General features: G+C 37.4%; 1 protein-coding gene across 4 annotated transcripts in view; it reads right to left on the bottom strand.

The window, feature by feature from the left end:
• Nucleotides 1–4,327: 4,327 nt before the first annotated feature.
• Nucleotides 4,328–27,454, bottom strand: part of CLINT1 (clathrin interactor 1) — a 54,520-nt gene continuing 31,393 nt past the window's right edge. For all 4 annotated transcript variants that reach the window (XM_067304794.1, XM_067304796.1, XM_067304795.1 and 1 more), the window contains 8 exons: nt 26,730–26,894; nt 23,184–23,358; nt 17,803–18,043; nt 16,543–16,624; nt 12,024–12,101; nt 7,543–7,838; nt 6,562–6,766; nt 4,328–6,077 (listed from right to left, as the gene is read on the bottom strand). In XM_067304794.1, coding sequence (XP_067160895.1) covers nt 5,713–6,077; nt 6,562–6,766; nt 7,543–7,838; nt 12,024–12,101; nt 16,543–16,624; nt 17,803–18,043; nt 23,184–23,358; nt 26,730–26,894 — 1,607 coding nt within the window. In that variant the 3' untranslated portion in view covers nt 4,328–5,712. The remainder of the gene's footprint in view (nt 6,078–6,561; nt 6,767–7,542; nt 7,839–12,023; nt 12,102–16,542; nt 16,625–17,802; nt 18,044–23,183; nt 23,359–26,729; nt 26,895–27,454) is intronic.

The raw sequence follows: 27,454 nt of genomic DNA, 5'->3' as shown, positions 1-27,454 counted from the left end.
TGCAGAATAACATAATAAGATACCAAACATTGCTACGGGTTGGGACAACACATGATGCTACATACCTTAGAACAAGAGTGGATACAAATCTTAAGAGGTCAGGGATATTTATATAGCCAAATGGGGTCAACGTCATGATTTTTCAGAGTGTTTATTTCACCCTACAACACTCCTGTTGTACAACACGGCTCACAGTGTTCTTAATCCCCTTAGAAAGCCCCAGTTCTCAGTCAAATAGGTGCATTTTTATCACATTCCTGTAACTGTCTCCCCAGTCATTTATTCATGTGATAAAATCACGTGTCTCAAATCATTTCTGTAGAAAAAAAACACACCCTCCTTTGTCAAACTGAACAAGACAGACTAGTTGGATTTGCAAATAAAAGGTCACCAGTGCCTCAAATACAACTGGTACCAGGAGAAATAGGGAAGCAAAATGCAGCAGAAACCACCTGCAAAGCTTTGTGATTTCAGCCCTCTCCCCCATCCCCCTTCCTGTAAAGCCGCAGACCTTGTCTCAGCCACAAAGACACTGGTACCAAAGCGTCCACCGTTAACCTCCCCAACTCGATTCAATGTGACAGTGACACTTCACAGCACATTGCATCCAATCTCATTTGAAGCTGACAAAGATTGTTTCTGTTTTATATCTATTGGTTTATTAATGGCCTACAGCCTCTTAAGCAGATGCATATTCATTAGATAGCCAGCTGTTAGGAGGTTCCCAGATGTCAAAAGTAGCACCGTCTTGGAATGCTTTCTTTTTTTCCTTATCATGAAACAAAGTAATTGTAGCTCTATGAAAGAGCCAGTTAATTACTGAACCAGTACCTTATGGCACATGATTAAAAAAAAAAACCTGCAAATTTGTGAGGAGTAAGGACTGTGTTTTTTTTTTTTTTAAATCAGAGATGAGCTGACACTTCTCTGTGCTGTACATGTGCAGAACTTACATACATGCAGAAACTTAGATTACTCCTGGGGGCGTAAAGAACCCTCAGCTACACCAAAGTTTTGCTAAAGGCACCTTTCTTCATTTTCTACCTACTGCAGAATGCTGTCTTACCTCTTTTCCTCCTTTATCTGAACAGCAGCCACAGAAGCACATCAAAAAAGAAAACAAACGATGTTTCTGCTTTTAAAGGCTGCTGTATCTCAAGAGAAGAAAATTTCCACAGCATCCCAGCTAGATAAAATTATAACCTGATCACCCAACAAGCTGTCCAGGCCATTCTTTTCAGTCTCACAGCATTACCTGGGCTCATCTAGTTGCCCTTGCAACTCATTATTTTTTCCTCTTATTTTTCTTCCCTTAAAGCTCTAAGAAGCAGGTCTTAGGAGTGCTGCTAGAACAATGACCATCTCCCCCCACTACCCCCAGGAAGCCAGTCTCCCCCTGAAATGTTTGTTCAAAACTTTAGGTCAGCTCCAAATCCATGTGTTATGAGGAAAAGCATTCATGGTGATTCTGCATTTCTGGCGATTCAAGCTCCATCTCATCCTGCAGCTACAGCCTCCAAGGAGGAGTCAATATGGTGCTGCTTTCTCCCAGAGATAGAGCTGCCCTCCAATTATTAATAGAGGAAGAAGAGGGCAACTGCTGTCCTCATGCAGCAGTAAGAGCTCCTGGGTGGAATAATTGGAAGCACACAGATTCACAGTATTTAGTTTCCAATTCTCTCATTCCTATTTTTTCTTTTTGCCAGTCAGATCTGTCAGCAAGTACCTGGAACTGTACAATAAGCAATTTTTCAGTGTGCTGGAGTTCTGAGCATTAACTGTTTTCTTTGCCATCAAATTAAATATTTTGCTTAAACCAAAGTGTTTCAACATGCACTAAGACCCTATGGGTTTGCCTAAAACAATTCTGAATTGTAATTCAGTGATTGCTTTGAAGAAAACTGGAAAAGAGAGTCACATTTCCATTAGAACCTTTAATCAGAACCAAGTGAAGGTACTATACAGTGTCATATGCTATAAAAGTATTTACAGTCATGCAGAGATGAATGTGGAGGCAATTTTGTAGAATGACTCCTGGAGCAAAGGCCTCAGAGAATAAAGTGTCTTTAGATATTTGTTATCCTGTTATAGTTGATAGCACCTTGAGTATACGATGCCTGCCTGCATTATGTAAACACTTCATTGATAAATCCCTCCCCCACCTTCCTTAAGCTGTGTCAGACTGTTCTTAGCTGACAGAGAGAGCTGAAACAGATGCTGCTATAAATACCCTTGTTTAGCTCTTTTGAATATAATTTCTTTTGTAGAACATAGTGGATGCTCAAGTTATCACTGAACCTGCACCTGCGCGGGAATTTATTACTCTATTATACAGCATCAAGAATCATTTTTTAAAAAAGATTCCATAAACATGCAAGGATAGATTCTGAGCCTCTTTCTCCTCTTCTTCCTAAGTACAGACATCCTTTACAAAGCATTTCAGTAATTTTATCTGAACTCCAAATAAGTTTAAAAGCTCCTGAATGCAAAGGTGGCAAAGTTTGCCTCTTACAATCAGACAACAAGTAGAGTTAATTGCATCTGATAAATAACTCCCTGTAAACCCAGAACTCCCATGACAGTTGCTGCTTTCCAGCTTCACGTGAAAAGACCATGCAGCTACGCTGGCACTAGCCACAAAACTTTCAGGAATGCACTTAAGGCCTGCATTTTTAAACCTTGAGCACTTTGGACACTATCATGATAATATGAGCACACAGGTATTTTTAAGACATGCAGAATACAACTTGTGAACAGGAAAGACTAACTGTACTAACTAATGTAGTAGCATGATTTAGGTTGTAGATTCAATTTATATTAGGCAGCAGTCAATGAATGGGTAGATTTGCCACTGTTTGCATTGTAGCCTGTTTTCATTTTCACCCTGAAAAGTCATTTCTTTTCTACTGTTAGTATTTATTGTTTTGCTCATACCTGAAAGATTACTGATGGACACATTTTATGATGCCCACCTTAAATGTGTTCAGTATTGTTTTAAGTAAACACTTGCAATCCGTTTTATATTCAGGCTTTTTATCCTAAAGATAGTACAGCTAAGCACCACCTTTGCCTATGATCTATGCCTTCTACACTAATTATCACATTCTCTTCCTCTAACATGCAAAATCAAACCTTCATGCAACTGGATGCCATCATTGCAGGCTATAGTTTAGTGGGGATGCACCTGGCCTATGTTCCAAAGGGATCTTTCCAGGTTTTCTTTTTTGATGTTTATTTTGGTTTAAAGGACATCCTTCTCTTCCACCTGCAGACAGACTTGTTGGATAAGAAACTTCTCTCCAAGGTCTAAGGAGCCATACAACCTTTTTCATAATTAAGATACTGGTCCATGAGAACAATGTATGATAAAGGCAGTGAGTCAGTTCAGTACTACAACAACTGGTCCATAAGCATAGGCACTACGTCCACTGCATCTTAGTCAACAACCACAGAGAAATGACCACATGTTTTCTACTGGAGCTACTCTAAACCCAGACAAATATATTTCATTGTAATTAGTCTCTTGGTTGGAGGCTAAGTCATGGAAGTTCCTCTGAAGAGATCTGAGCAACCTAAACAAAGTTATCTTTAAACTGAAAGCCAACTATTTAGCTAGCTAAACTTAGCTTAAAAGGACACCATTATGAACAGGCACACCCTGCTTAGAAGCACTGTGCCCCTTTAGCACCACTAAGCTTGTGACAGACTATAGGTTTGCTCTAATAGTTTAGTTTTCCTTGCCACCCACCTGCCCTCCAGAACTAGCCTTCTCCCTCTCTTCTAACAATTTTGCACATTTTGAATCAGGTTGAGTCTCCCCATCTTTAGAACTAGAGATTTTGTAGATGATTATTCCAAAGTTTAAAGGTTTCAGAATGGGAACCAGAGCGATCTCTCATACTCAGCCGTTAAAGCCTGCCTTGATTACTTTGATGTAACAACACTTGAAAGCTCCTATTCTTTGAAACTAATTTAAACACATTGAATTGTTGAAAGATTAAAAACCGCAGTCAGCTAATTACACTCACTCTCATCTCTTATTCAGCAAATGAATCACTTTTCATTACCACTTAGCTGAAGTACATGAATTTCTGCCTAATTAGAAATGTTGTAGATGGAGCATTAGCAAGGCTGGAGCGGGTCAGGATATCTTGCCTGCTTCATTTTTAATTCCTAACAGTAGAGCCAGATAGGAAAGGCTTCAGATAAGAAGTCATTAAACAATTTTAAATTATTTATAAAAATTACTTTGCCCAAATTATAATTATTTTTTTTCCCAAATGCTCTCATAAACGTCAAATGGAATGAAAGGAAAGGCAGCCCAACATTGATTTTAATGAACATTTTAATGTTATGTATAACAGAACATTATGAATACAATGGAAACAAAGTTTTTATCAATTTAATAATAAAAAAGAAATCCAACATAAGAAAAGGGAGGCAATAAATTTCATACCTATAGTATAGTGCTTATTCTTAGTAATATTCCCAGCTTGTGAACAGAACAATGTCTTTGTATTCCAGATTCTAGAATCATGATTCATGTGAACTTAAACACAGAATTACAGAAGGAAAAACAAAAACCCCCAAAACCTTAATTCATTCTTTTGTTTTCATTAAATCAGTAAAATCTGTGACTGCTACAGGTTTCCTTTAATAATATATATATTTTACTCCTCTATTGGATTCCACAGCTGCTAATGCCATATTTACACAAAAGGATCACCAAATGTTGTATAAAAGCTAAGATCCAATGCTGTTGGATTAAGTAGGGTTATAGATTTATATAACTTAATACAATGTAATTCACCTTATTTTTTGTAATGACGCAAAAAATAAATATTTTTGCCTTTTGACTGCTGCTGACACTGTAAACCAGTGACTCCATAGGGATATTGGTGTTACAAAGGATGCTAAGTGCCACTGTAAAAGAAATGAAAAAAAATGCATTTTCGGGAGTTTTCTGAAAGGAAACCTTACAGCAGCCTCGGATAAAGCTTCTCCCAGACCTGCACTGGATATCAGTTATAACAGAGGCATGTAGAGCCCCAGAAACGTGTTGATCACCAAATTGCTGAAAGAGGATTTTTACAATAAAAATTTGGTTATCATAGCAGTGTGGCTGGAACATTAGCAAAAGTATATATACATTCCAGGTCCCTTTGAATTAGCCATAATCACATATGTAAGCCATTTTTGGACAAAAATATATATTCTTATAAAAAACTGATCATAGTATTTGAGTGACTTCAATTGTGGATTCAGAGTGGTAGTAAAAGGAATGATCCAATTATGACAAAGCGATCGGGGGGGGGGGGGAAAGAAAGTCAAGCTCCTCAAGAAAAAAGAAAAGTATAAAATTAGATTCAAACATTTTTACCCAACCCCCATTCCAGTCTTCCATCAAGTTTCAACATTAAAATTGGTTCTTCTAACTAGGAAAGGCTTTTGATGGTCTCAATACAAATTATTTTGCAAAATCATCTAACACATTCCTCAGAAGAACCTTTCATCTCTCCAGAATTTGAATACTAGTTATTTCAACATTTAGAAAATAGCTTTTGGTTCTTTATGTAGATACTTTTTAAGTAACCGATAAAGAAAAAAAAAAAGTATTGATCAGTGTTTTTTCCGTCCCTTCCCAGCTATACTTGTGCAGCTAAAAATCCTTCATTCAGTCTGCCCATTATTGATTTATTTATTTTACAATCTTTATTTGCTAAAATTGGCAAAATTTGCAAAGGCATCTTGCTTGGGTTGTACAGTCCCAGGAGTCATAGCAGAGGTCATAGCGATATTGGGTACCCCCATTCCTATCGTGCCCGTTAAACCCATTCCTGTAGCTGGCACTCCCATGTTCACATTTATTCCCATCATTCCCTGGTTCATCATAGGCGTAGGTCCCATGGAGGTCATCCCCATCGTACCTGTCATCACACTGGGCATTCCCATCCCCACAGGAATGGGCCCTCCCATCAATGGACTTGTCTGGGGTCGAACAGGCATCATGTTAGGTTGAGGATTGAGGTTCACGGCTGCAAAGTTTTGAGTCATGACATTCATAGGTTGTTGCATATCTACAAAAACAAAAGGATGTAAAAACTTTAATCAGATTCTGACTGAAAGATGCTTAAGTATTTTAAGTAATTTATGTGATAGTCGCTGTGAACAAAGATGTGCAGGCCAAAGATGTGGCTATTTTGCTCATTTCCACTTTTTCTATGTTAAGACTCGGAAAACCATTATAAAAAGCTTTAAACATTTTATAGCAATATGTGCTACTATGCATATTAAGAGTTCTAGAGATTAGGAAACCTGAAATCAAGACATGGGAGTGCTGCAAGTTCTACAGTGAAGCCCTGTAGAGTTACACAGCTTCCTAGGTTGTCAGTCTCTGTTTACAAAGGACCACTTTTGACAGAAGCACCACAGTAGTTTAAGAAACAGAATAACTAAATGTGGGAAAACAGTAATTAGCAAAACATTCCATCTTTAGCATAACCTACTAAACCCCTAGAGCGCTCCGTGTGCAAGCAAAAGAGCATATCAACGATCACTTACTTTGTTGCTGCATCATAGTATTAAGTGATGGCTGCTGAGGTTTGGAAGGCTGCATCCCAGGTACTAAATTGTCCAAACTGATATTTACACTGGGATCTGACCAAGTTGAGGGTAGAGTTTTGCTTGCATTTTTCTGGACCATCTCTGTGCTTGGGTTATAAAGAGGGTTAGGCTTCGGCATCATAGTGTTCACACTTTGCAGAGGCTAGAAAAGAAAAGGAAAGTTTGCTGGGATACCACATGCTCAAACATTTTACCAATAGGCTTCAGGATTAAAACAACAAGTATTTATCTTTTCATAGAAGCCAATAAAAAGCCAATAAGATGATCTTTAGCCAGGAACTTCAGCTCTTTCAAAGCAGTGTTGCCATCACCTGATATGCCATTAGAATGGGTTAGAACAGCATTTCTTAAGCTAGCACCAAGCTCCTGCATCAGGATGTAGGCTGACAGGGATCACCTGCAGTCAAGTTCTGAACTTCAGAAACTGGTTTTTGTTTTTTTTTTTATCTCTTCTCCTTCTAACACCAAGCTGATGTGTTTTGGCTTCCACAGCAGTTACTCTCCATTGAAGCAGGCTCCCCTGGGTTTTGGACAACAGGCCAGTCCTCATCTCCACCTGCCTGCTAAGCTGCCCAAAGTTAGAAACCTATAACATTCTGCGGCTAATGGCTTTAAGGTTTAAAATTTCATCAACCACTTCTTTCCCCAACAAAACAGCAACACTTCAGACAGCAGTGAAGACCATCTCAGAGAAGACTAGCTAATAAAAGAAGGTTTTCCAAGAACATCCAGCACCTTTTCTTTTTAGGTGGTTACTAAACCATTTTTGGACAAAACATTCTTATGAAAACTGATCAGAACATCTGATGTGGACTCCAGAAAGAGTGGGATGGATCCAATTTCAATGTTGTGATTAGGGAGAATGCAAGAGATTAATCAGGAAAGTCATTAGCAAATTGTACAACAGCAGCAGCATACCTGTGACCTTGACATGGGTAAACTGATGCCCACAGCACTGGAGCTCATCATAGAGAAATTCATACTTTGTGAAGAGGTCATGGTTGCCTGGGAGGGGCCCATCAAGTCAAAGAGATCAGCAGAATTTGAAGCAGTTGGAGGCTGGGCAGAAGCTGGCTGTGAGCTACTGAAGAGCTCTATAGCTGGCTGCTGTGCAGTGCTGCTGAAGAGCTCTCCAGATGAAGCACTGGGACAAGGAGAAGCTTGGTTGAAGGCACTCCAGTCACCAAAGTCTCCATTTCCACTTGTTGCTGTACCTGAAGGGAAGGATACAGTGTGAGAGGAAAGACAATAACAAAGAAAGGTAGAAGACAGAAAAGAACAGAACAAATGCCATATTCTATGAACTGAAACAAATGAGAGCTGATCTGTGTCCGTCCAGATTAACATCTGCAGGTAGAACCTCCATCTGGACATCATTCCCTCTCATGAATATTCCAACAATTTTAACAAGGTAGCAAAGGAAACATGCAACACCCACGCACAGACAGAAAAAGGATGTTGATAACATGTCACCTGTAGATGTAAGACAAGTAGGGACAGGTTTTATTTAGTCAAAATATGATTGAAAGATTACTTAGGGGTAGATTGGAGGCTCTAGTCAAAAAAAACCACAGTTAGAACTGACCAAATTTACCAATTTTTTTCATTCAGAGCTCTGGTATTTTCAGAGAACAGTTGTCAAGAAAGCAAATTCCATCATAAAACATACTAGTTCAAAATAAATTTGGTTATAGATAAACAGTAGCTCTTTGTACAAAACAACAATACTGAGAAGAATAAAGACAGAACTTCAAAAGCAAGCTACCAGGGAATTCTTATCTGAGGTGATAAGGAATAATTTCTTTCCATCCTGTTAAGTGTTAATGTAAAACATAAGTTTTCCAAATTGGATTCCTAAACTAAATCTCTTGGTTTGAAGTAAAAATTCAATCTTGGATATAAGAAATCTGTCAGTAGAAGCTTTGTTGTACTCTTAGGTCATCACTAAAACTTTGCTTCATTTCAATATACCAAGGTTTCTGTAGACAAGTACTTAAATCAAAACACAATTTACAGCTTTATCTATATCATATTGTGAAGTGCCTAACAGTATAAGCTGCGTATATACAACTGCAACACTACCTACTTGAGAATGACAGATGTCCATAGACACAAAACAATGAACTAACAATGTGTCATAACACCTACTCTCATTTGACTCAAAGGTTATCTCCTTTAAAACACTTGTTTTTCTATTAAAATGTGTTATTCACGACAGTGATAGGGAGGAAACCCCCCCCCCCACAAAAACGCATCTACAGGGGATGCTAAAAATAAAGCAATGCAGTTAAAGAGCTGTCATTCCTAGATTATGAATCTTATTCCAAGTTTGGGCCACTGCACAGGTCAGCTTTTTGATTATGTCATTGATATACTTTGTGGTACTTCAAATGTCTAAGTCGGAAGTAATGTCATTGCTGCGGTGATGTGAACTCTGAGTTCTAATGAACAGTTAAATCATCCCTTGAATTTCTTTAGATGAGCAAAGGAAGTTTCAAGCATGTAAAGCTGGGATAGATGAGTCCAATGCCAGTTTTCATGTCCTAACCTATACATTGACTAGTTCTATAATGGTCATCCATGGCAATTTTCTACTGTATTCTATCTGCTCAAAAGGTAGCTGCAGTAGTCTTTTATATTCTATTTATAAACTTACCAACATACACCTGCCTAGTCCAACTTTAATCATCTTTAAATTCTAATGTATTGATAAAGAGAAGCAAGAGAGTAAATCTGTTCACAAAATCCAAGTATTGCCAACAATTTCAATGCATGAAGTGGACTAATATTCATTAGCTTTGGGCTTTACTAGAATATTTGCTTTGATCTCCCTCACAAAGAAGGGCTATACTAGAGTATTTCAATTAGTATTACATATTAAAAATTAAAATCTACTTTAAATATTCCTGATAGATAAGTAAATGCTGAGTGTGCTTCTTCTACATTCAGACCTGTGCACTGAGCACACAATAATGGAAGCAGGGGTAAAAGGAATAAGGTTTTGCCCCTTTAGTAGAACTTCAAAGATGATTAATCAAGAACGAAAAGATTTCTAGAGGGGCTTACGCTGTTCAAGAATGATTAATCATTTCACAGCACTCCTTGTCCCTTGCATAATGGCGATTGGAATAGATTAATCATGTTAATGCAGATAAAGGATTGTATCAATTTAGGCTGTATTAACACACAAATTATTTGCATAGTAGGCGGCTTTGTGTTTGCAAAGCAACTTAGTTTTGACTAAGGAAGCCTGTAAAAAAATTAGAACCGTTTTTTCCTGCCAAGCAAATTAAAGGTATATTAACTAATAAGTGCCCAATATAGTTTTCCTAACACAGCAAAAGAGAGAGAGATATAAACATGCTGACTAAAAGCTGGCTCGCAGGTAGCTTTGCTGATAAATTTTTTTGCTGTTCTCTTCTCGTTCTAGACGTAATCCTACATCCTTGCTGAGAACTCCCAATCACAACACCACTACTACCCAAATTCAGTTCACAAAAGGTAGCCAGCTTTCCCCCCACACACACACGCATTCCTTTGCAGCACTGTCCTATCTGGGTAGCACTGAAGGCTCCCAAAACATTTGGCCAATAGGAAGCCGATGACTTTAGGTGGCTTCCCAGCAATCTGTTAAATCCAATTTTAAGGGAAACTGCCTGAATGCTGTTTTTCAGCAGACAGTGCCGATGATTACAAAATAGCTTATGTTTGCATGCAAAGTGACCGCACATGCAGCGAGCCAACCAGCTGGACATGCGGCAGCTCTGAACTGGAGGCCATGCAACCAGTTGAGTACAAGTCAAATGCTGATCTAACAAGCCTTTCTAAAGTCTCACTCTTGTGATTGGCAGGGACCTGCTCACATCTAACTGAAATAAGATCAAGATACATTTACCAAGCTTCTTTTAAAAGGGAAAAGAATTTAGTAAACAAATTATTTAGCTAAGCTAAAAGAAAGTACTGGTCATCTTCATCCCCCAGATACATATATGGAAATCCAAAACTTCTCAGTGAGGTTGTTACTGTGTATGGAAGCCATAACTTGATGTGTTTCCCCCTTCACCATACCAGGCCTTCCAACAGTAACCCACACTTCATTGGAAGCTTTGGAAATAGCTTGCCTATATTCACCTCATTATACCTCTGTCAAGGCTAACAATTTTCTCTCTCTTTAAACTATTACAATAATTTTTTCTTTTAATCTTAAAAGATAGGCGGGATCTGAGGGTATCTTCAGAGACTATCATTTTTCTAGCACAGGTGGGCTGCTACTTCCCATTGCTCATGATCCTGGCTTTTTGTTCAACTTTTAGAGATGGGCTGCAAGTAGGAATAAGCAATTATTTTATGATTTGGTTCCATGCTTTCAGCAGTACAAGAGTTTAATTTGAACTTTTAGCTAAGTCAAAAATTCTATTGCTATTTTTCATCATTATTCCCCTATGTTGTCTTTATTATACTTGCAGATAAGCACAAAACCTATTTAATTTACTGTCCAGCCCATATCATTAAAGTTCTTAAGACAGATCTGAACCCTCTGCACACATCTGGAAAGTATGAACAGCAGCATAAAGACCTCTGACCACTTTTCACTCCACAGCATTGTCACAACCAAGCAAAACAGACTATCAAGCACTTCATGCAAGTCTTTTTTTTTTTTTTTAAATAAGACCTACTTGTATTTGAAAGCCTTGCAAACTGTCAGTTGGAGTTTTAGAAAAAGAGACTAATTTTTCCTTGCAAATAAATAAAATAGTTGAAAGCACTACATAAAGCACTACAAAGACTATGACGATTGATATAAAAATTGTATCAGTACAGCCAAAGATACATCACCAATTTTCCAATCACTTTGGAAACAGAAATACTTTCATCTTGAAGCATTCAAGATACTGTAGAATGCCAATTAAAATAGCTCCTTGTCTGCTATTATAAAAATGGAGGGTGTTCAGCTCTTTTTTAAACTTTGTGTAATGAGTACTCTCCAGCCAGTGCTTAGACCCACACTTGTTTATTTCAAGTTTTAGTCACTTTTCCACCCCAGAAGTCACATCTTATTTCAGTACATTTCAAAGTGAGAGTTGGAGCTATGTTTTATTATATGCTTTTAGTTGAACAGGGATATATTTTAAACTTCCACCAATATATTTTTATGACAAAGTTCAGAAAAACTTCAGGTCCAATAAGACACATTGTGCTGTGCCCCACAACGGGCTTCTCCTTCCTAAATTTAGCACTTGTGGTCCAGTTATGTAAAAAAAAAAAAAAACCAAAAAAAACCAACAAAAAAAACAACCAGAGTTTGCCCTGGAAAGGGAAATGACTTTCAGTAATGCCATGTGGCATCCCTTCCCTCTTTCTGCCCCTAAACAGCATTTCAGTCTGTAAATTAATCCTACCTTGTGATGATGGGAAACTTGCTGAAGCAGCAGCTGAGCTAAAATCAGCAAATCCTCCAAATGGGTCAGTTGATCCACCTAGAAACAGAAGGAAGCGAAGTGCTGTTACAGGATTGTGCAAAGATCCATTGCTCTGACTGCATGAGGGATTTATGAAGAAAAGCTGTCCTGTGTTTGGCAAGATGGATTTATTGATTCTGCTCCATAAGTCTGCACTGTTTTTCCTATTCATCACCATATTTTATATACACATGCCTGAACACCAACAAACTGGATTATTCCCAACTGCACTGCAGATCTTGCTTTCCCCCCCCCGGAAAGAGCCAAAAGATACCAGTTGTGCTTACTACCTCTAAAAATAAGTTCTGAGAGATTAAAAAGGTTAACGAGGATTCAGCTAGATAGTGATGGCACTAGTTTAGCAGTTTATGAAATTAAAACTTTGGAAGTATAATAGATAAAAGCCAAACACTTTTATTGGAAAAAACGTTAATTTATTATGCCGCTTATCATGAAAAATTAAATGTCTTCTTACATTTAGTTATGTTACTTAAAGCATGAATGATTTTGCAATGATCTTGAGTTGGGATTTCAAGGACAGAGCTTGCATTTTTTTTTTATTTTATTTTTTAAAAATAAGTTTGCTTCCTTTCCAAAGCAGGAACATTAAGTTTTCCAACCAGGCATTTTTATACTAGCAAATAAATTAACTTCTGAATACAGCCTAGTAACAATTTTTCATTTAAAAAAAGCGCCAAGCTACAACCCCCCCTCTAAGAATTATACACTGGAAAACAACCTGTTTTTTAACCCAGAACATAGTTGACAGCAATCAGCCAGTTATTCTCACTGCTGCTTTTAACTAGATATTCCACTGACCTGAGAAAGCCAAAAAGTTGACCTTAGTAGTTTGTCCTCAAAGATTTAACCTCCAAACAGCCCCACCCTTAGAAGAAGCTGTAGCAGTTCAATTATTTTGCTTTTAGTGTTATGCATACATTATATAGGTTACATCACAGCTGCTTAGCCTGCAGTGCTTAGAAACTAGCCAGGTGGGACTGGAACATCTGTGCTGCACTCAAACACCACCAGGGACAACTTCCAACATCTGGTGCCATTTCTGAATTGTCTTATCGCTGCAAGACATTCTGCCCCATCTGCTACTCTCAACTGGGTTAATTAAACTAGAACCATCTCCTTTTTAATAAATGGCTAGCAGTAATAAAAGGAAACATTCACTTTCTAATACATGTGTACTTGTATTTCTTTTTAATGTTATTTTACTGTAGACAGTGCCAGCAAGGCGACTGTTCTTCCAAGAGGAAATGGCCTTTTCTTGCAGTGTGTGTAGCATATGATATAAAATATGAGAAGGGAATGCAAGGACAGTCTTAGAATTTTCAGAAATATGTCACTACTGCAGTTTTTACCACCTTTTCAAAAGGGAAGATATTTCACACAAAGTGAAGAAATTTCTTCATCACAATTTCTGAAGTGATCTAGTAAGTACCTTACCGAAGTTTATATAGAAGTTTTATATTGAGTACAACCTAAGAAAGAAAAGGGTAGGATGAGTCAGTGAAATATTAAGCCAAAAGCTGTGTTGATTATGTTTAGTCTGTCCACTGCAATTAACATTTTCACAGCATTTTTCTTCATGCGCGTCTCTGTTACAGGGCTCAAAATAGGTTAATGGTTTGGGTTTTTTATATGCAGAATGAGCAACATAGATGCCATGGTCTCAAATTCTATCAGACCACATCCTCAAAAATCAGTGCTTTCATAGCATGCCTATTATTCCTGGGCTGTTAGTCAAAGTATCTAGGGATGAATTTAATTTTGAAGCCAGAACTAGGTTCAAACCCCAAATAACCCCTTAACATTCTCAGCCTAGTCAACTTTTCTCTCCATCTCTTATTTGCCTATTTTTAAATGAAACACTGAGTTCCAGAGAAAGGTGGCAGAGCTTAAGCTGAGTGCAATAATTCTCTAAAGAAAAGTATCATCAGATAAGATTGAAGAACCTAATCTCCAACACCACCAAAAATTACTTCCAGCAGATCTAACCACGGATTCTGCATTTTTTTTTGCAAGGATTACTCCTTTATGGCAACCAGTCTTCTCCCTCGCATACAAATTGTGTTGCTTTAGTAATGTGTAAACCCCCAAACCTCACCACCTTTCTTCCATATTTCTGCACCTGAAAATATATATAGATGAGCAAATTCCGAGTTCCTGGAATTCACAGCACTTCCCTGCCAATTTCTTCACAGGATAGATCAAAGGCTGCGTTTGACCCCTTCCCTGCGTCTTGCGTGACACTGGGAAAGTTCCCACACCCTGTGCTGCAAGGAACAGTGGTCATAACGAGTGACCTGCGCGTGAAGGACAGCGCTAATCTTCTCAACATGAGCTATCCTCAAAGATTCCCATGCGAGATCTGTCACTGTAAATGAACCCTTTCCATCTGCCTTCCCAGGGCAGCAAAGAGGTTACTGAGCAGGACCAGCTGGTAATGCGCCTCTCCTCAACACCATTTCTAAATGTTGCTTTGGAAAAGAGAGGAGAGAGGGAAGGGAAAAATAATAATAAAAGGTCTTCTAAAGCAAAGAACCAAACTGATGAAAGATTCAAATATGCTGAAATATGAAAGCTGCCTTAGCTTTATTTGTATGAAATACAGGAAGGCTCGATTTGAAGTGAAAATTTCTGTTCTCAATGCAATTTCTTTTTCTATTAAAAAAAAGGCTCCCATTTCTATTTTTCCCCAATTAAGATGAGATCAAGAGGCCATAAGAATTGGATAAGAAGTTTCAGAACTGATTTGGGGTAGCGATTCTGATCCTGGATCTTAAAATTCTACCAAACTCCAGTAACTCCGATGTACACGAACACCTTTGCACACAAACTTAAAGAAGAGAAGGAAAAACAATGCAAAGTTCTTCAAATTTGGGGGTGTTTTCTCTAAGCATAAAAGAACAAGATACATGAGATGAATTTTATTTCTGAAACATCAGGAAATAATACATATTTCTAAACCATAGACATAAACTTAATCTAATTTCCCCCAAATAAAGTAGCCAAAGCTTCAAGGTGCTACTAGAAGTGGGAAAAACGGGATAGAAAAGATTAAGACTGGTATTTGATACTGAGATATAAATTACAATTAAAGTGACAATTCTCCTGTGCGTGCCCACCCCACCCCCATCCTCTCCCCGGTGGCAACAGAGTTTTGATGTATTTTATGTTTTATTAAATACTGACAGAGTATTTTAGTATCCCAGTAATGTAAGGGGCCCCATTGCATAAGGTGCTCATAATACTGCCTTTGTTTAGGCATTAAAATGAAACTAGTGTGACATATTATAGGGGTTCCCACTACAGTACACCAAGAAGTGACATAACTTAGGATAAAAGTGAGTAAAAGTAGTCTTTACATACGTATGAATTCAGCCACCTTTGCACACATGTTGGCATCCAGCCACTGGACTGCCATTTTTTGGTACCAAGTCTCACAAATTCTAGATTTTCTTTAACAAATGGTGGATTTGAATATTTATCATCCAGTATACACACACACACTTCTACAAACAGTATAAATGAAGTCCTATACCCAGTAACAGAAGCTGCTATTTGTAATGGAGAGAAGTTACACGAAAGGTCTCTTATCTAAAAAAAGGCACATGCTCATATCTAATTCTCTATTCAGTGATCTTTTAACAAAGATTCTGCCCACAGTTACCTTTCCTCCAACTGTGCCATTAGACCACAGATACACGAAAGAGTACCTTTAATGTTCTATACTAGCCACAAACAAAACTGATCATATTAAGGACCTATAGGCACAACAAGTCTGTAAAGTTTGGGGCTTTAAAAAGCAAACAACAACCCTCCCCCAAATCCAATGTCAATCCTGTATGCAAAACACCGAAACAAACTCCTAAAAAGAAACTGCAGTTTGAGAGTTTAAGGGCAAACTGACATGAATATTAATGGACTTAAAACTCAACTTCATGTTTAAAGAAGTAAAGGGACATATTTTACAGTGAACAGTTTTACTTTCAGGCAGCAATTTTATTTTGGTATTAAGGTTGGGATCAACCAAGGGCCAAGATAACACGAGATAAAGAAACACATCTGCCATATACTTTAGATGAAGGCTTATATGAACATCATCCATTTCCATAGCTGCCTAGCCCTTTAATTGCACTATAAGGAATGCTTAAACCTGAATGGATTGCACTTGCTTTTAGAGTTAATTAAAAATAACTGCATTACAAACACAGTTTCTGACAGACTGATCAGGTAGTTAATCTTTGTGCTGCTAGCTTTAATCCTATGCACTAGCACAAACTGCTTACTACAAAAGGTTCTAGGCAGCTCTACATTTTAGAGTATTGATTTTTCAATTTATTTATTCCTCTATTTATATAATAGTTTTCCTCAGATAAAGTAAGCTTATCCTCAGAACTGGTTCATCAAAATATGCATTAAGAATGTAAAACCAAAATGGGCTTACCTGTTGAGACTGGCTGACTGGCTCCGTCAAACAACAGATCCACCAGGTCATTGGATGACTTGCTGCCAGAAGGTACAGAAGCCTGAAGAAGAAACCACACAGTTAATCTCTTCTCACCCCCAGCCAACTCTTTTAAAGAAAAAAAATCTGATCGGTGCATCCTTTATAGGTTCCTGCCATTTAAACTGCACATCCATTTCTGTCTGAAGTTTGTACAAGAAGAATCAAAAAGCCAGAACTAAAATTATGCATCATTTGTTCAAGGATAAGAGCTCTCCCTTTAGGAAAACAGGGCCAGAGGGAAATATTTAGCACTTGTACAGCTCTTATTACACCGACTAGGGTTAAAAACAGTACAAAGAAACAGATGGAAAGAATAATAATTTATCTGTTCTACTATCATGAAGAGTAAATCCCTCCTGAAAAAGAGCGGGTGAAATTCAAATAGGACAAAATATTCCACTTGATCACAGTTTTCCTTAAAACACCTACAATATCTAAATAAATGCAAGTGGAAAACTGCTCAATTAATACAAGCAAGCATAGCAGAACTTGCTGTGAAAATAATCCAGGCAGATCTGAAATTAAGATATGCTGGAGGGACAGCTTAAATTCAGGCAAGTTCAGAAAGCTATACAGGTAATTCAAAACGACCTTGTTCAAGTGCCAGCTGTATTACTTACAGTGACTTACAGCAGAGCCTAAAAGGTATGTAATTTTAAGTCATTAGATGTGAAATATGAATTTTGAAATGCAGTTATTTGCCTATTACAAAACCAACTAACATCACTGATCTTAAATGACTTTCTGGGAAGTTTTTTGGAGAGATGGCAGATTTGGCTATGAAGCCAGTCACTGGAACCTGCCTGAATTTCAGATCAAATACTGAACAACTAGTGGCTCAGTCTTCTTTCTGATAACTGAAGAGCTTGATAATTTGGCAAAAAGTGTGCAGGTTCAGGGAATTCTTCACACTTAAGGCCAGGATTTTCACTTTGCTAAAGAGAGTAAACATGGTAATGCCTTTATTTAAAAAACAAAAAACAAAACAAAAAAACATTAAATCTTAAAACGATCACAGAAGAGACATTCCATAATTAAACTATTTCGCAGCATTTGAAAAACCCCAACGTTACTATTTTTAATACTTCCCCTGAAGGCTGCATAACAAAAATTGTATTTCTAACTGGAAATCATCTCAGAGTTTAGAAGAAAAGAGATTCCCAAGTCACATTTTAGTGTGCTCCCCTGCTGCCTTACCTTTCCTGTGGGCTGTGCAGTATGAGCAGCATTCTGTTCTGGGCTTGCTTTATCCCCTGTATAATGTGCTGCTGCTCCCAAATCAATGGTTTTTGACGGATTTGCTGTGCGTTTGTGTCTGGTGGTGGTAGTTTCTGTAGCCTGTGTAATATGGATATGTTTGGTTGTTACAGTCTCCTCTTCATCTTTAAATTCAGCTTTGGGAGATTTACCTCTTCTCGATTTTTCTTCATCACTGTCACTAGAAAAACAAAAACAATAGAAAAACATTCATTTTCATTACTTCAGTTAATTCAGTGGACATTTTGCTTAGGCCACAAGAGTTTTGATTACTATAGTTCTGTATAGTGATGGTTCATAATAAAGACATAATAATACTTCTTCCTACATTCGATAAAGTTCATGATGCATGATGGAAGGGTAAAACATTAAGACAGTATAGCACTGCACCTCTTGTACACATGAGGGAAAGAAAAGCAAGTTATTCTGTTACATGTTACACAGCAATTCCGTAGCAGAAGGTAATAGGAAATCAGTGTTTAATTCCAGTTATTCAGTTACCTTCTGACAGGACCCCCCCCCCCCCCCACACACACACTATATAACACTGCCAAGATAAAAAGTAAAGTTGGAAAGTCTGCTGAATACTTGCACCAAGACAGAGGAAGCAGTGAACCAAATAAAGGTACTATCTTTCAAATTTCAAGAATACCACTCCTGTTCCAACTCATTTCTCTTTCCAGGTAAGCGGGCTTTTATTTTCTTTAGAATGTTTGTGGAAAAAAATGTTTACAGAATCATGCAATGCCGCTATTCATTTTCCACCAGAGAACACACATTTATTCTTAGAACACAAAAGAACCAAAGCATCACCATTTTACGTGAAAACTTTCTGGACACCACTGCCTAATATTTGTTTAATCTGTCAAATTTTCTGCTCTTGCATTTTAAGCCTTTTTCGTCATAAACAAGGCACAATGCTCCCCCCACCCAACAGTCATATTGCCTTTTATCATCAGGCTAAGATTTGTATGTAACAGTGAAAATTGCTGTACAGAAAGCTTAACTATATTGAAAATTATTTTGAAATAGCAATTCCCTTTTGGGCGCACAGTTGAAAACGGAAGGTTTTTGTATGTTAATAACGCATTAGAATACTAAAACTGCAAAATTTAAGAAAGGCTGTCCCTTTGTCAGAGGGAATACGACAGTAACTGCAATATACTCTGGAGGGTAGCCTTTGTTCTCCGTTAACAATAGTGGGCTTTTTGGAATACATTGCATGTGTCTCATTTCCTCTGTGCATATTACCTACTCACCACTGGGGATGGCTCAATTCATTAACATTAGTGAATATAAACGCCCAACGTTCCCATTTGTTAAAAAAGAGAAAAAAAAAAAAAAAGAGAGAAAGAAGTACAGCTGCAGGCCAACCTAGTGACTACCAGCATCAGCTTGAGCCAGCCTCACACAGGCAAGCGGACTCAAACATCACCACCTAACCTTATACTTCCAAGGCACTTCAACCCTGACCTGCTAACAGCAGGCTCCTGTTCCGGTTCTGGATTTCTGTGCATAGGCTTCCACTGCTTAAGCACTCAGATAAATAAGATGGGACCACTAACCACATTTTGTTTGTGACACCAGGGTTTTAATAGAAGCCCCCAGAGAAGACCAATTTGCACATTAGCACAGTACATAACCCCACACTCCTCTGAGGCTTTTAGGATGGAAGCTGCCTTTTAAATGTGTAAAGTACCTAAGACCAGGGCAATCACAGCTAAGACAGCCTCTAAAACCTGCTGCAATATAGTTGTCATCACTACAGCGGCTGCCTGCTCTGCATACATGTTCTGTGGGCTGAGGAAGTGACTGACAAGCATCCAACTCTGATCAATGGAATTATTTCAACAGAACTGGTAGTGATTAATCTCACTAATGTGAGAATGAGAATAAGTGACTCCAGTGATCTACAGCAAAACGTCTAAAAGCTTTTGAGAAAGGAAATTAAACATATATGCCAGAATGTAGGACAAACATTACAATACTCAATTTTCTCTGACAACTTGTACCACTTCAAAACTGTCTCAGGAGATCTGTTTTTTTATTTTTCTTTAATGGTCACATTAACAGCAATGAAACATTATAGATTAATGTTCCCTTTAAGTGTTTACTATGCCCAGAATAGTAAAATTGCAGTGCTTCATCTGAGAATTGCACAATGAATGGAAAAATAAAGTTATAGGTAATATTGTACCAAATGTACTCTATAAGCTCTACAAAGAAAGTACATGGTTACAACTTCTATAGGCCTAGGTATAGCTACACGCTCTCTTTCTTTGCCTTGGCATTTTTCTTTCTTTTTTTAAAAAACAACATTCCTTAAAGCAATGGTTTACTGATAATTTGAGACCACCTAAAACACAACCTGCTGCACAGCTAATGCTCCACATGGAAGCCACCTTTAAAAAACACAGCTGTTGTATCCTTTTATAGGAGTACGAAAGAATGTTCGGCTTCTTTTCTATCCTGTTATCTGCATTAACCATTTTGAATACTGGAGAAACAAGGACTGACAGAGAGTTTAAGAATTTTTTTGAAAAAAGTAACATTTCCTAAGAACATCTGTGTATCTACAAGTAATCTAAAAAGTACAATTTCAACGCACAAGGCTAGAATCAGGGCAGCAATTGGTTTATTTGTCTAAGAACTACGAACTAACAAGCCCTATGAAAGAAAACCAGAGGTTTTCCTTCCCCACCGAGTATCATTTCCTGGTCTTCTCTAATTCCAAGGGGATATATTACTGGAAAAGGACTTCAGTTCTTCACAGCAATACAAACATTTTTCTTCTATGAAAAAACTGTAGATCAGGTTTCTACAGAGTTAGTTGTATGAATTGCAGTTTCACTTAAATCTGCTGTAAACTGCCACCAGCTAGATCACCACTTGAGTTACTTCAAGCAATTTTTTTTCTTTTTGTGCAACTACCAGCTTCACAAGTAGAGTCAGAAATCCAAAAGTTAGGCCACGTTCTTCTGGTTCATATATCAGAGATAAAGATTGTGTCATCTGAATTCTGTTAACCAGCCTAAAAATGTGCAAATCAGATTTATTCTGTCTTAGTGCTTTCAAGACCTTTATTGGCTTTGCAGTGCAAAAGAAAGTGATTTATAAAGCTATTACATTAGAACAACAGAACATGCAACAAGCAGATTTGCCAGGTGAGCGAGCGTCACCATTCAGGCACTTTTCCTAGAAAGACTTCACCGTAATACAAAACATCATGGCATACTAGCAGGCTACAAATAAACTAGCAAATGTTTTGGAGACTTTTTGTTTTTAGAAAATAAATTTGCTGCAAGTCTGGAAAAAACAGAAGTGCGAGGGTTTCACAAAGCATTTACAAGAAGATGTTATGTTGTTGTGAACTCAAGTCACACATAATTATTAATAAATAGAAAAGATGAAATTTTAAAGTTTCAATATTTAGCTTTGTACAAAATAGAGTATTCAGCTAATACATTATAATATGAATTATGAGGTTTGTTATTTACAGTAGCTTTAAGTATAAACAGACATTCTATAACCTGGAGTTCAATCTTCTTAGATCCTTGAGGCAACACCTCAAAAATTGATGCCTTCTGCAGAAAGAAACCCATAAGTTTCAACTTCTCCAGTAAAATACCTTCCATATTGTCCAATCAGCATGCCAAGAGAAGCCAAAAGGACACTTCAGGCTTGTACCTTAAGCAATATTAGAAAAGACATACTGCTGCAATCTGGATTCTTTCTTATAGCAGAAGAACCTGCAACCACCAAGAACCTTCTTGTTTATGCATGTCCCTCAAAATCCCCTTTTATTTCAAATACCAAGTTTATTATTTCTGATCTGGTACAATTTCAAAAGACAACAAATACTGTACCTGACATTTTGAACATCTTCCAAAAAATGGAAGAAAAAACAAAAAAGGGACAAAGGTTACAAAACCCAAACTGAGAACCAAAAAAAAAAAAAAAAAAAAAAAATGCAATTTTAGTCAGTGAAAAAGATGATCAATATAACTTGGGGTAGAGATGTACAGTGGGGAAATCAAAATAATCTGCTTTTACTGGAGATTAGACTGCAGAAAGGATTGTCTAAAACACTGGAAGATGCAGGACTTTACCAGCAAAAGCAAAAATCCAGAAGTCATTCAGACATAAGGCAAAGGAAGTAAGATAAATATTATCTGTTTACTGCACATCCTTTACACGATATATGGCTAGTGAGCTTTACAGGCTTCACATGACAAGTTGCTTTTGAAAGGTAAGTACAGAAGAGCACAAAGCAATGTACCACTGTTAAATTTGAAATTGTTTACTTTTCTTCTGATCCTTTCTCTTTGTAGTCTATTGATAGTAAGTTCTAAGAGGGAATCCTGATGTGTGCAAAGAGTACCAGTTTTATGATTTATTAATGTTCTAGCAAGAAGGCCATACTGCCTTTTTCTCAGAAATGCTATTATTAGGATTATTGGGGGGGTACACATACATACATATGTGTATTTATATAAATTTTACCTATATACAAAAATGTGTGTGGACATATTTGAACATATTACTGGAAGAAAAATATTAATCAAATCTCAGTGCAAATTTGAATTTTAAGCTGCTTCTCAAAAGGGAATTATTTCAATATACTTGGGCTTTTTCTACAGTGATTTCAGATTCTGTTAAGTATTGATTTGATCTCCAGTTAATAAAATTCAACGCACCTGTTGAAGTAAAGTGCATTGAAAGTTCTTTCTGCAGGCAAAGCAGTACAAATTTTCGTCTTTACTGAAAAAAATTAATAGCCAGATGTGAAGTATGACAGGTTTGTTCAGAGGTTCAACTGAAATTTACACTATTTTCTTGATATTGAAATAAGTCACCTGCAGTCTGTTCTTCCTGAGACAGGCTCAGTGAAGAAGCAGTACAGCGAATAAAAGGTGCCAAGGTGGATTGAAGCAGTTTTATATCTCCCTCTTCACTGGCACTTCAGCGTTCAGCGCAACTGTAGCATGAAATGGCAGCCTCAAGTATATTGGCACAAGAAAGACCACTGAAATGCTGAGACAAGCAAGGGCTTAGGAAACTTCAGCCAAATTCCCTGCTTTGCCAGCAGCCGTCTAAGCAAGGGGCTGTCATGGAAGGCAGCCAAGAGCAGTTAACTCTCAACAGAGTTACATTATTCCCTAAGGCCAGTAAGAGCTGCATAAGAAGTCCAGAAAGCAGGTATAGACCCTAAAGACATTTCCATACAGATAAAAAGAATGGCAGAGGACTAACTAGCAATATCAGAGCGCTTTATAATAACAATTTTACAGAATAAATTCATGTTAAAATAGCTCTAGTACCTGCACCTTTCTGGAGAGTCTTCTCTATCTTTCCTTCGGAACTTGCTGATGGTATCATCAATTGTGCTTCCAATTTTGTCACTTAGCTCACCTAATTTATCACTGAATGGAAAAGCAGTTTTTTTATCCCATTCTTCATCCCATTTTGACTTGGGCTCAGGATCATATCTTTCACCTGTGTAAGGCATTAAGACAAGAAGTAATGAAGGTAACAGCAAAAAAGCGCCTGTAGTCTTTTCTGAAATCCTGTCGAGCCCCCCTCCCCTACATCCATAAACCTTACAAGTTTTCAAAGCAATCCGAAAGCTCCCACAGTGCTGAATCAACACTATTACAGCAAGGCACAGCATGGAATGCCAATCATTAAGTGGCAGGAATGCAGATTCAAAGACTTTTGTTTATGATAACCACACAATCTTAATGCAGTGCACAGTATAGTGCATCAGGATACTGCTGGACTCCGCTGGAGAAGCACAAGAGGCACAATCAGCTCCGGCTGTATAAACAGCTTATCAGAAACGCAACATGCCAGTAACAGTCACTTAATGCATGATATTCCATTCTGGGCCAAGCTGTGTGCTAGGAGGTAAATCAAAGACTTGCATACATTGTGACACTCAGGAACACATAAAGGTATACCAAAATACCGAGACAAGTGTGAAATGCATGGTAACAACTTTGTTTTTTTCCTGCACTCAGTCATTTTAAAATCATTAAAAAAAAAAAAAGATGAAACGAAGAAGAGGTACTAAAGCAACTTACCTTTTCCACAGCCACCGAGTACCCCAAACAACTTTACTGAACACCAGTGTCAAGACCTCTCTACTGATGTCTTAGCTTATAAACAGCTGACAGATTTACTTGAAATCAGAATATTTGCTGTTGCAAATTGATTAAGAACGTTTAAGAACTTAAGTCTGGGTTTATTTAAACACTATCCCAACCTGAGTATAATCTAAAAGAAAAAACAGCACTTAAATTCTACTAAAACTGTTGGTTTCAGTTCTGCCTTAACTGATGGAACCACAGCACACTTTACTGACTAGTATTGTAACCTTAAATCAGACTTTAGCTAAAAATATAGGCATATAAAGCAACCCAATGTGGCTCAGTTTCTAGACAACAGTTTTAGGCATTAACATTTTATTTTTTGGGCCTCATACATATGAAACTAGTTTTTTTCTTGTACTATTGATAAACGAGAACACAAGTTCAATTTTACTACTTAAGCAGAGTAAAACTGAACAGCAGAAAGCAAGAATGGTGAAAAATTCATTACTCCAGGTTACATAAAAATTATATTGTAGCCCAGGTAACGTTCAAGATTCATTCAATTAAGCCTTCCTTAATAAAAAGAAAATTATGTGTTTCAGCACTACAAGGTGCAGAATTTGAACTGTATCTGTCTGATACCACCATATACCAGAGGACAGATTTTTCTAATCAGAGATAAATGCAAGTCTCCAATGATTTTTTTTTTTTTTTTAAGATCCACAAAGGATAGAGAAAAATTTTCAAAGTATAGCACCTATTAGACATCAGCTAGATACTCAGTAAGATATCACAGAGAAAGGAGAAATTGCTAAGAAATGCACTAGTGTTAATTTTTGCAGGAGAGTAAAATGGCCTTATTTTGGCTTATGTCAGGCTCTCTCAAGCATTTTAATGTAGCTTTCATTAACAAATTTCCTTATGCACTAAGAATATTTAAAGTAAAAGATAAAAAATTGAGAGCTTAATATTTTGGGGATACAAAGACTTACGGAGAACTGTGAGAATACAAGCGTTCTCTATTTAAGAGACTACAATTTTTTAGTTTAAAAGTCTGACCTAGTAAAGAAAGCTTGTTTTGGGCTGCTGGAAAGTTTAAGGACTTTACTCAAATGAAGTAATAATGAAAACTTTTACCATAAGAATGAAATACAAGATAAAGGAGCGAGTCCTTTACATTCAAAACTTGTATGATAGCTAAAGAGCATATGGAGAAAGACTTCTACGCAGCATAGAGGATGGATCACAACTCTGTACAGAGTAAGTCAAAAGAAGATCTCAGAAAGACGGAGGGAGGCCTACATAAAGTACAGATGCAGTGATGCTAAAGTATTTCCTAAAAGAGAAGTGCCAGACTTCCAAGCAGATAGCATAAGCCTGAAAGAATATAATAAGACTTATCCTGCCATGGGGATGGAGATTCCATCTATACTGCATATAAGGAAGAAGGGGAAAACAGAGGAACACAGGGAGGTAACTGTCAAAAACAGTAGAGCAAATCTTTAAGTTTGAGGCTCACACAAAAGAGGGAGACATAAGACACACACACACACATAATATATACGTATACACACAGCACCAAAGAGGGAAAGGTGAAGTGTAAGTGATGCACATTCCTTACACAGTTCTCATACCAAATCCTTTTCTGAAGACACACACTGATTATAGCAAACCAGAGTCTTATGCTGTTGTGAATATGGGGATTCATCCCTTGATAAAAGGAACCAAACAGGTTCAGACCAAATAAAACACAGATAAAGATTTCAAGACTGACAGCTGGATCATCGACAACACACTGAGATACAGAAGACAAAAAAAGACTGTTTGCATGCCTTTATCTAATCAAGGGTGCCAGGCAAAACTGTGCCCTCTCTAAACACAAACTCATGGTATTATATCTGCTGAAGTCCAAATCTGACAAACCCACATGCTACACTGAAGATGCAACTCAAATTTGGAGAAATTACTTCCATGAGCAAGCGTACATCACATCAAGTGTACTACAGATAAACACTACTCAGTTAAAATAGCAAGACACCTAAGGGTAGAAAAACATAAAATACTACCACTATGATAATTTTTCAGACCGGCTTTCTTATTAGTAAAGTGTTTTTTTTTCCCTCCCCCCTCCTCTGTAAAGGACTTCAGCGATGAAGATCCTATTGCAAGTGCCAGACTCATGCTGAATGCAAGACTGGCATCTTGTACAATGATGAGGGAATAGATTTTTGACTGGCCAAGGGACCAATCACACACATCTTTTGCATTATTTTAAACATTCGTAATTGGTTTGTTAAGAAAAGTTTAAAAATTTCTGACGTTAACTGTGACCTGCTCACTAGCAGCTGCAGTTAAAGACAAACTTTAAGAAATTCTGACCTCTGCAACAGCAGCATTCTTTTGGAATATGACTCTGTCTACAGGTAAAGATAAAATGCAAAGTTTCAGCTAAGCCAATGGATCAGTGTCTTTCTTTTTTCAAAAAGAAGTTTCTAGTTAGTTTATTTACCTGAAAGCCCACCCAGATACTGAAGAGTCTGCCAAAGAAAGAAAAAATACATTTTTTTGAAGTAATTCATTTAAATTCATATGTAGGTAAAAAAGGACAAAATTAATTCGCTAATAGTATCAATCCTGGTAGCTAAAGACTTAAAGAAAAAGCATCTAAAGGAGTATCTTGGAAATTCCTGAACAGTTATCTGTTTCTTCCTACATATTTAAGCCAAACTGAAAGTGAAGACTGTTAATCCTTGACCAACACAGCCAAGTACTCACTGTATCTGAACCCTCCAACACTGTCCGAAGAAACCCCAATGTATTTGTCTTTGTTCTTCTTTGCTTTCTTCCTCTCTTCCCGAAGACGATCATCGTCTTGAGCAAATTCAACCATTTCTTTTACCTTCTGGCGTATGTTTATACCTTGGTCTTTGCCATTTTCATCTGTATAAATAATACAGGATAGAGGGGATGGAAGAAGGGAGAAAACAGATGAAGAAAGTAAATCAGAGGCACTAATACTGAGCATTACAAACTGATGGAAAAATAAATTATGAACACAGCAGTCACTTTTTTTTTTTTTTTTACAGCTACTGAGGTCCTCTGCATTTGTTTAAAAGGGACCAAATATTTTGTTTCCACACAAATTTTTAACCTTAGATAAATGAGACAGTTTTCACTGAATGCTGTATTTAGAAACATCTAACAGCTGCTGAAGCACTGAAGATTAAAAAGACTGAGATGGAAACGATATTCCCCACTTCCATATTTTAACCCTTCAAATTATAACCCTTTTTCTTAGCCTTTATGGTTTTTGCAGCTTTAACTGCTAGAATTCCCTGTCACTGCAAAACTGAATTTTTGAAAAAATGCTTTCAGTTAGGATGTACTACAAGCTAAATGTGCTGCTTTCCCAGCCTTTTTCACATTCAAAACACACACTGGCCTTGCTGCCTTTGCACTGTAAATATTATTTGGTGGGAGGAAAGAAACCCAGCTTCAAA

This window comes from Apteryx mantelli, chromosome 14, assembly GCF_036417845.1.
Source record: "Apteryx mantelli isolate bAptMan1 chromosome 14, bAptMan1.hap1, whole genome shotgun sequence".
NCBI lineage: Eukaryota > Metazoa > Chordata > Aves > Apterygiformes > Apterygidae > Apteryx > Apteryx mantelli.
Note: the sequence above shows the minus strand (reverse complement) of the source record. Positions and strands in the feature narration are given on the sequence as shown.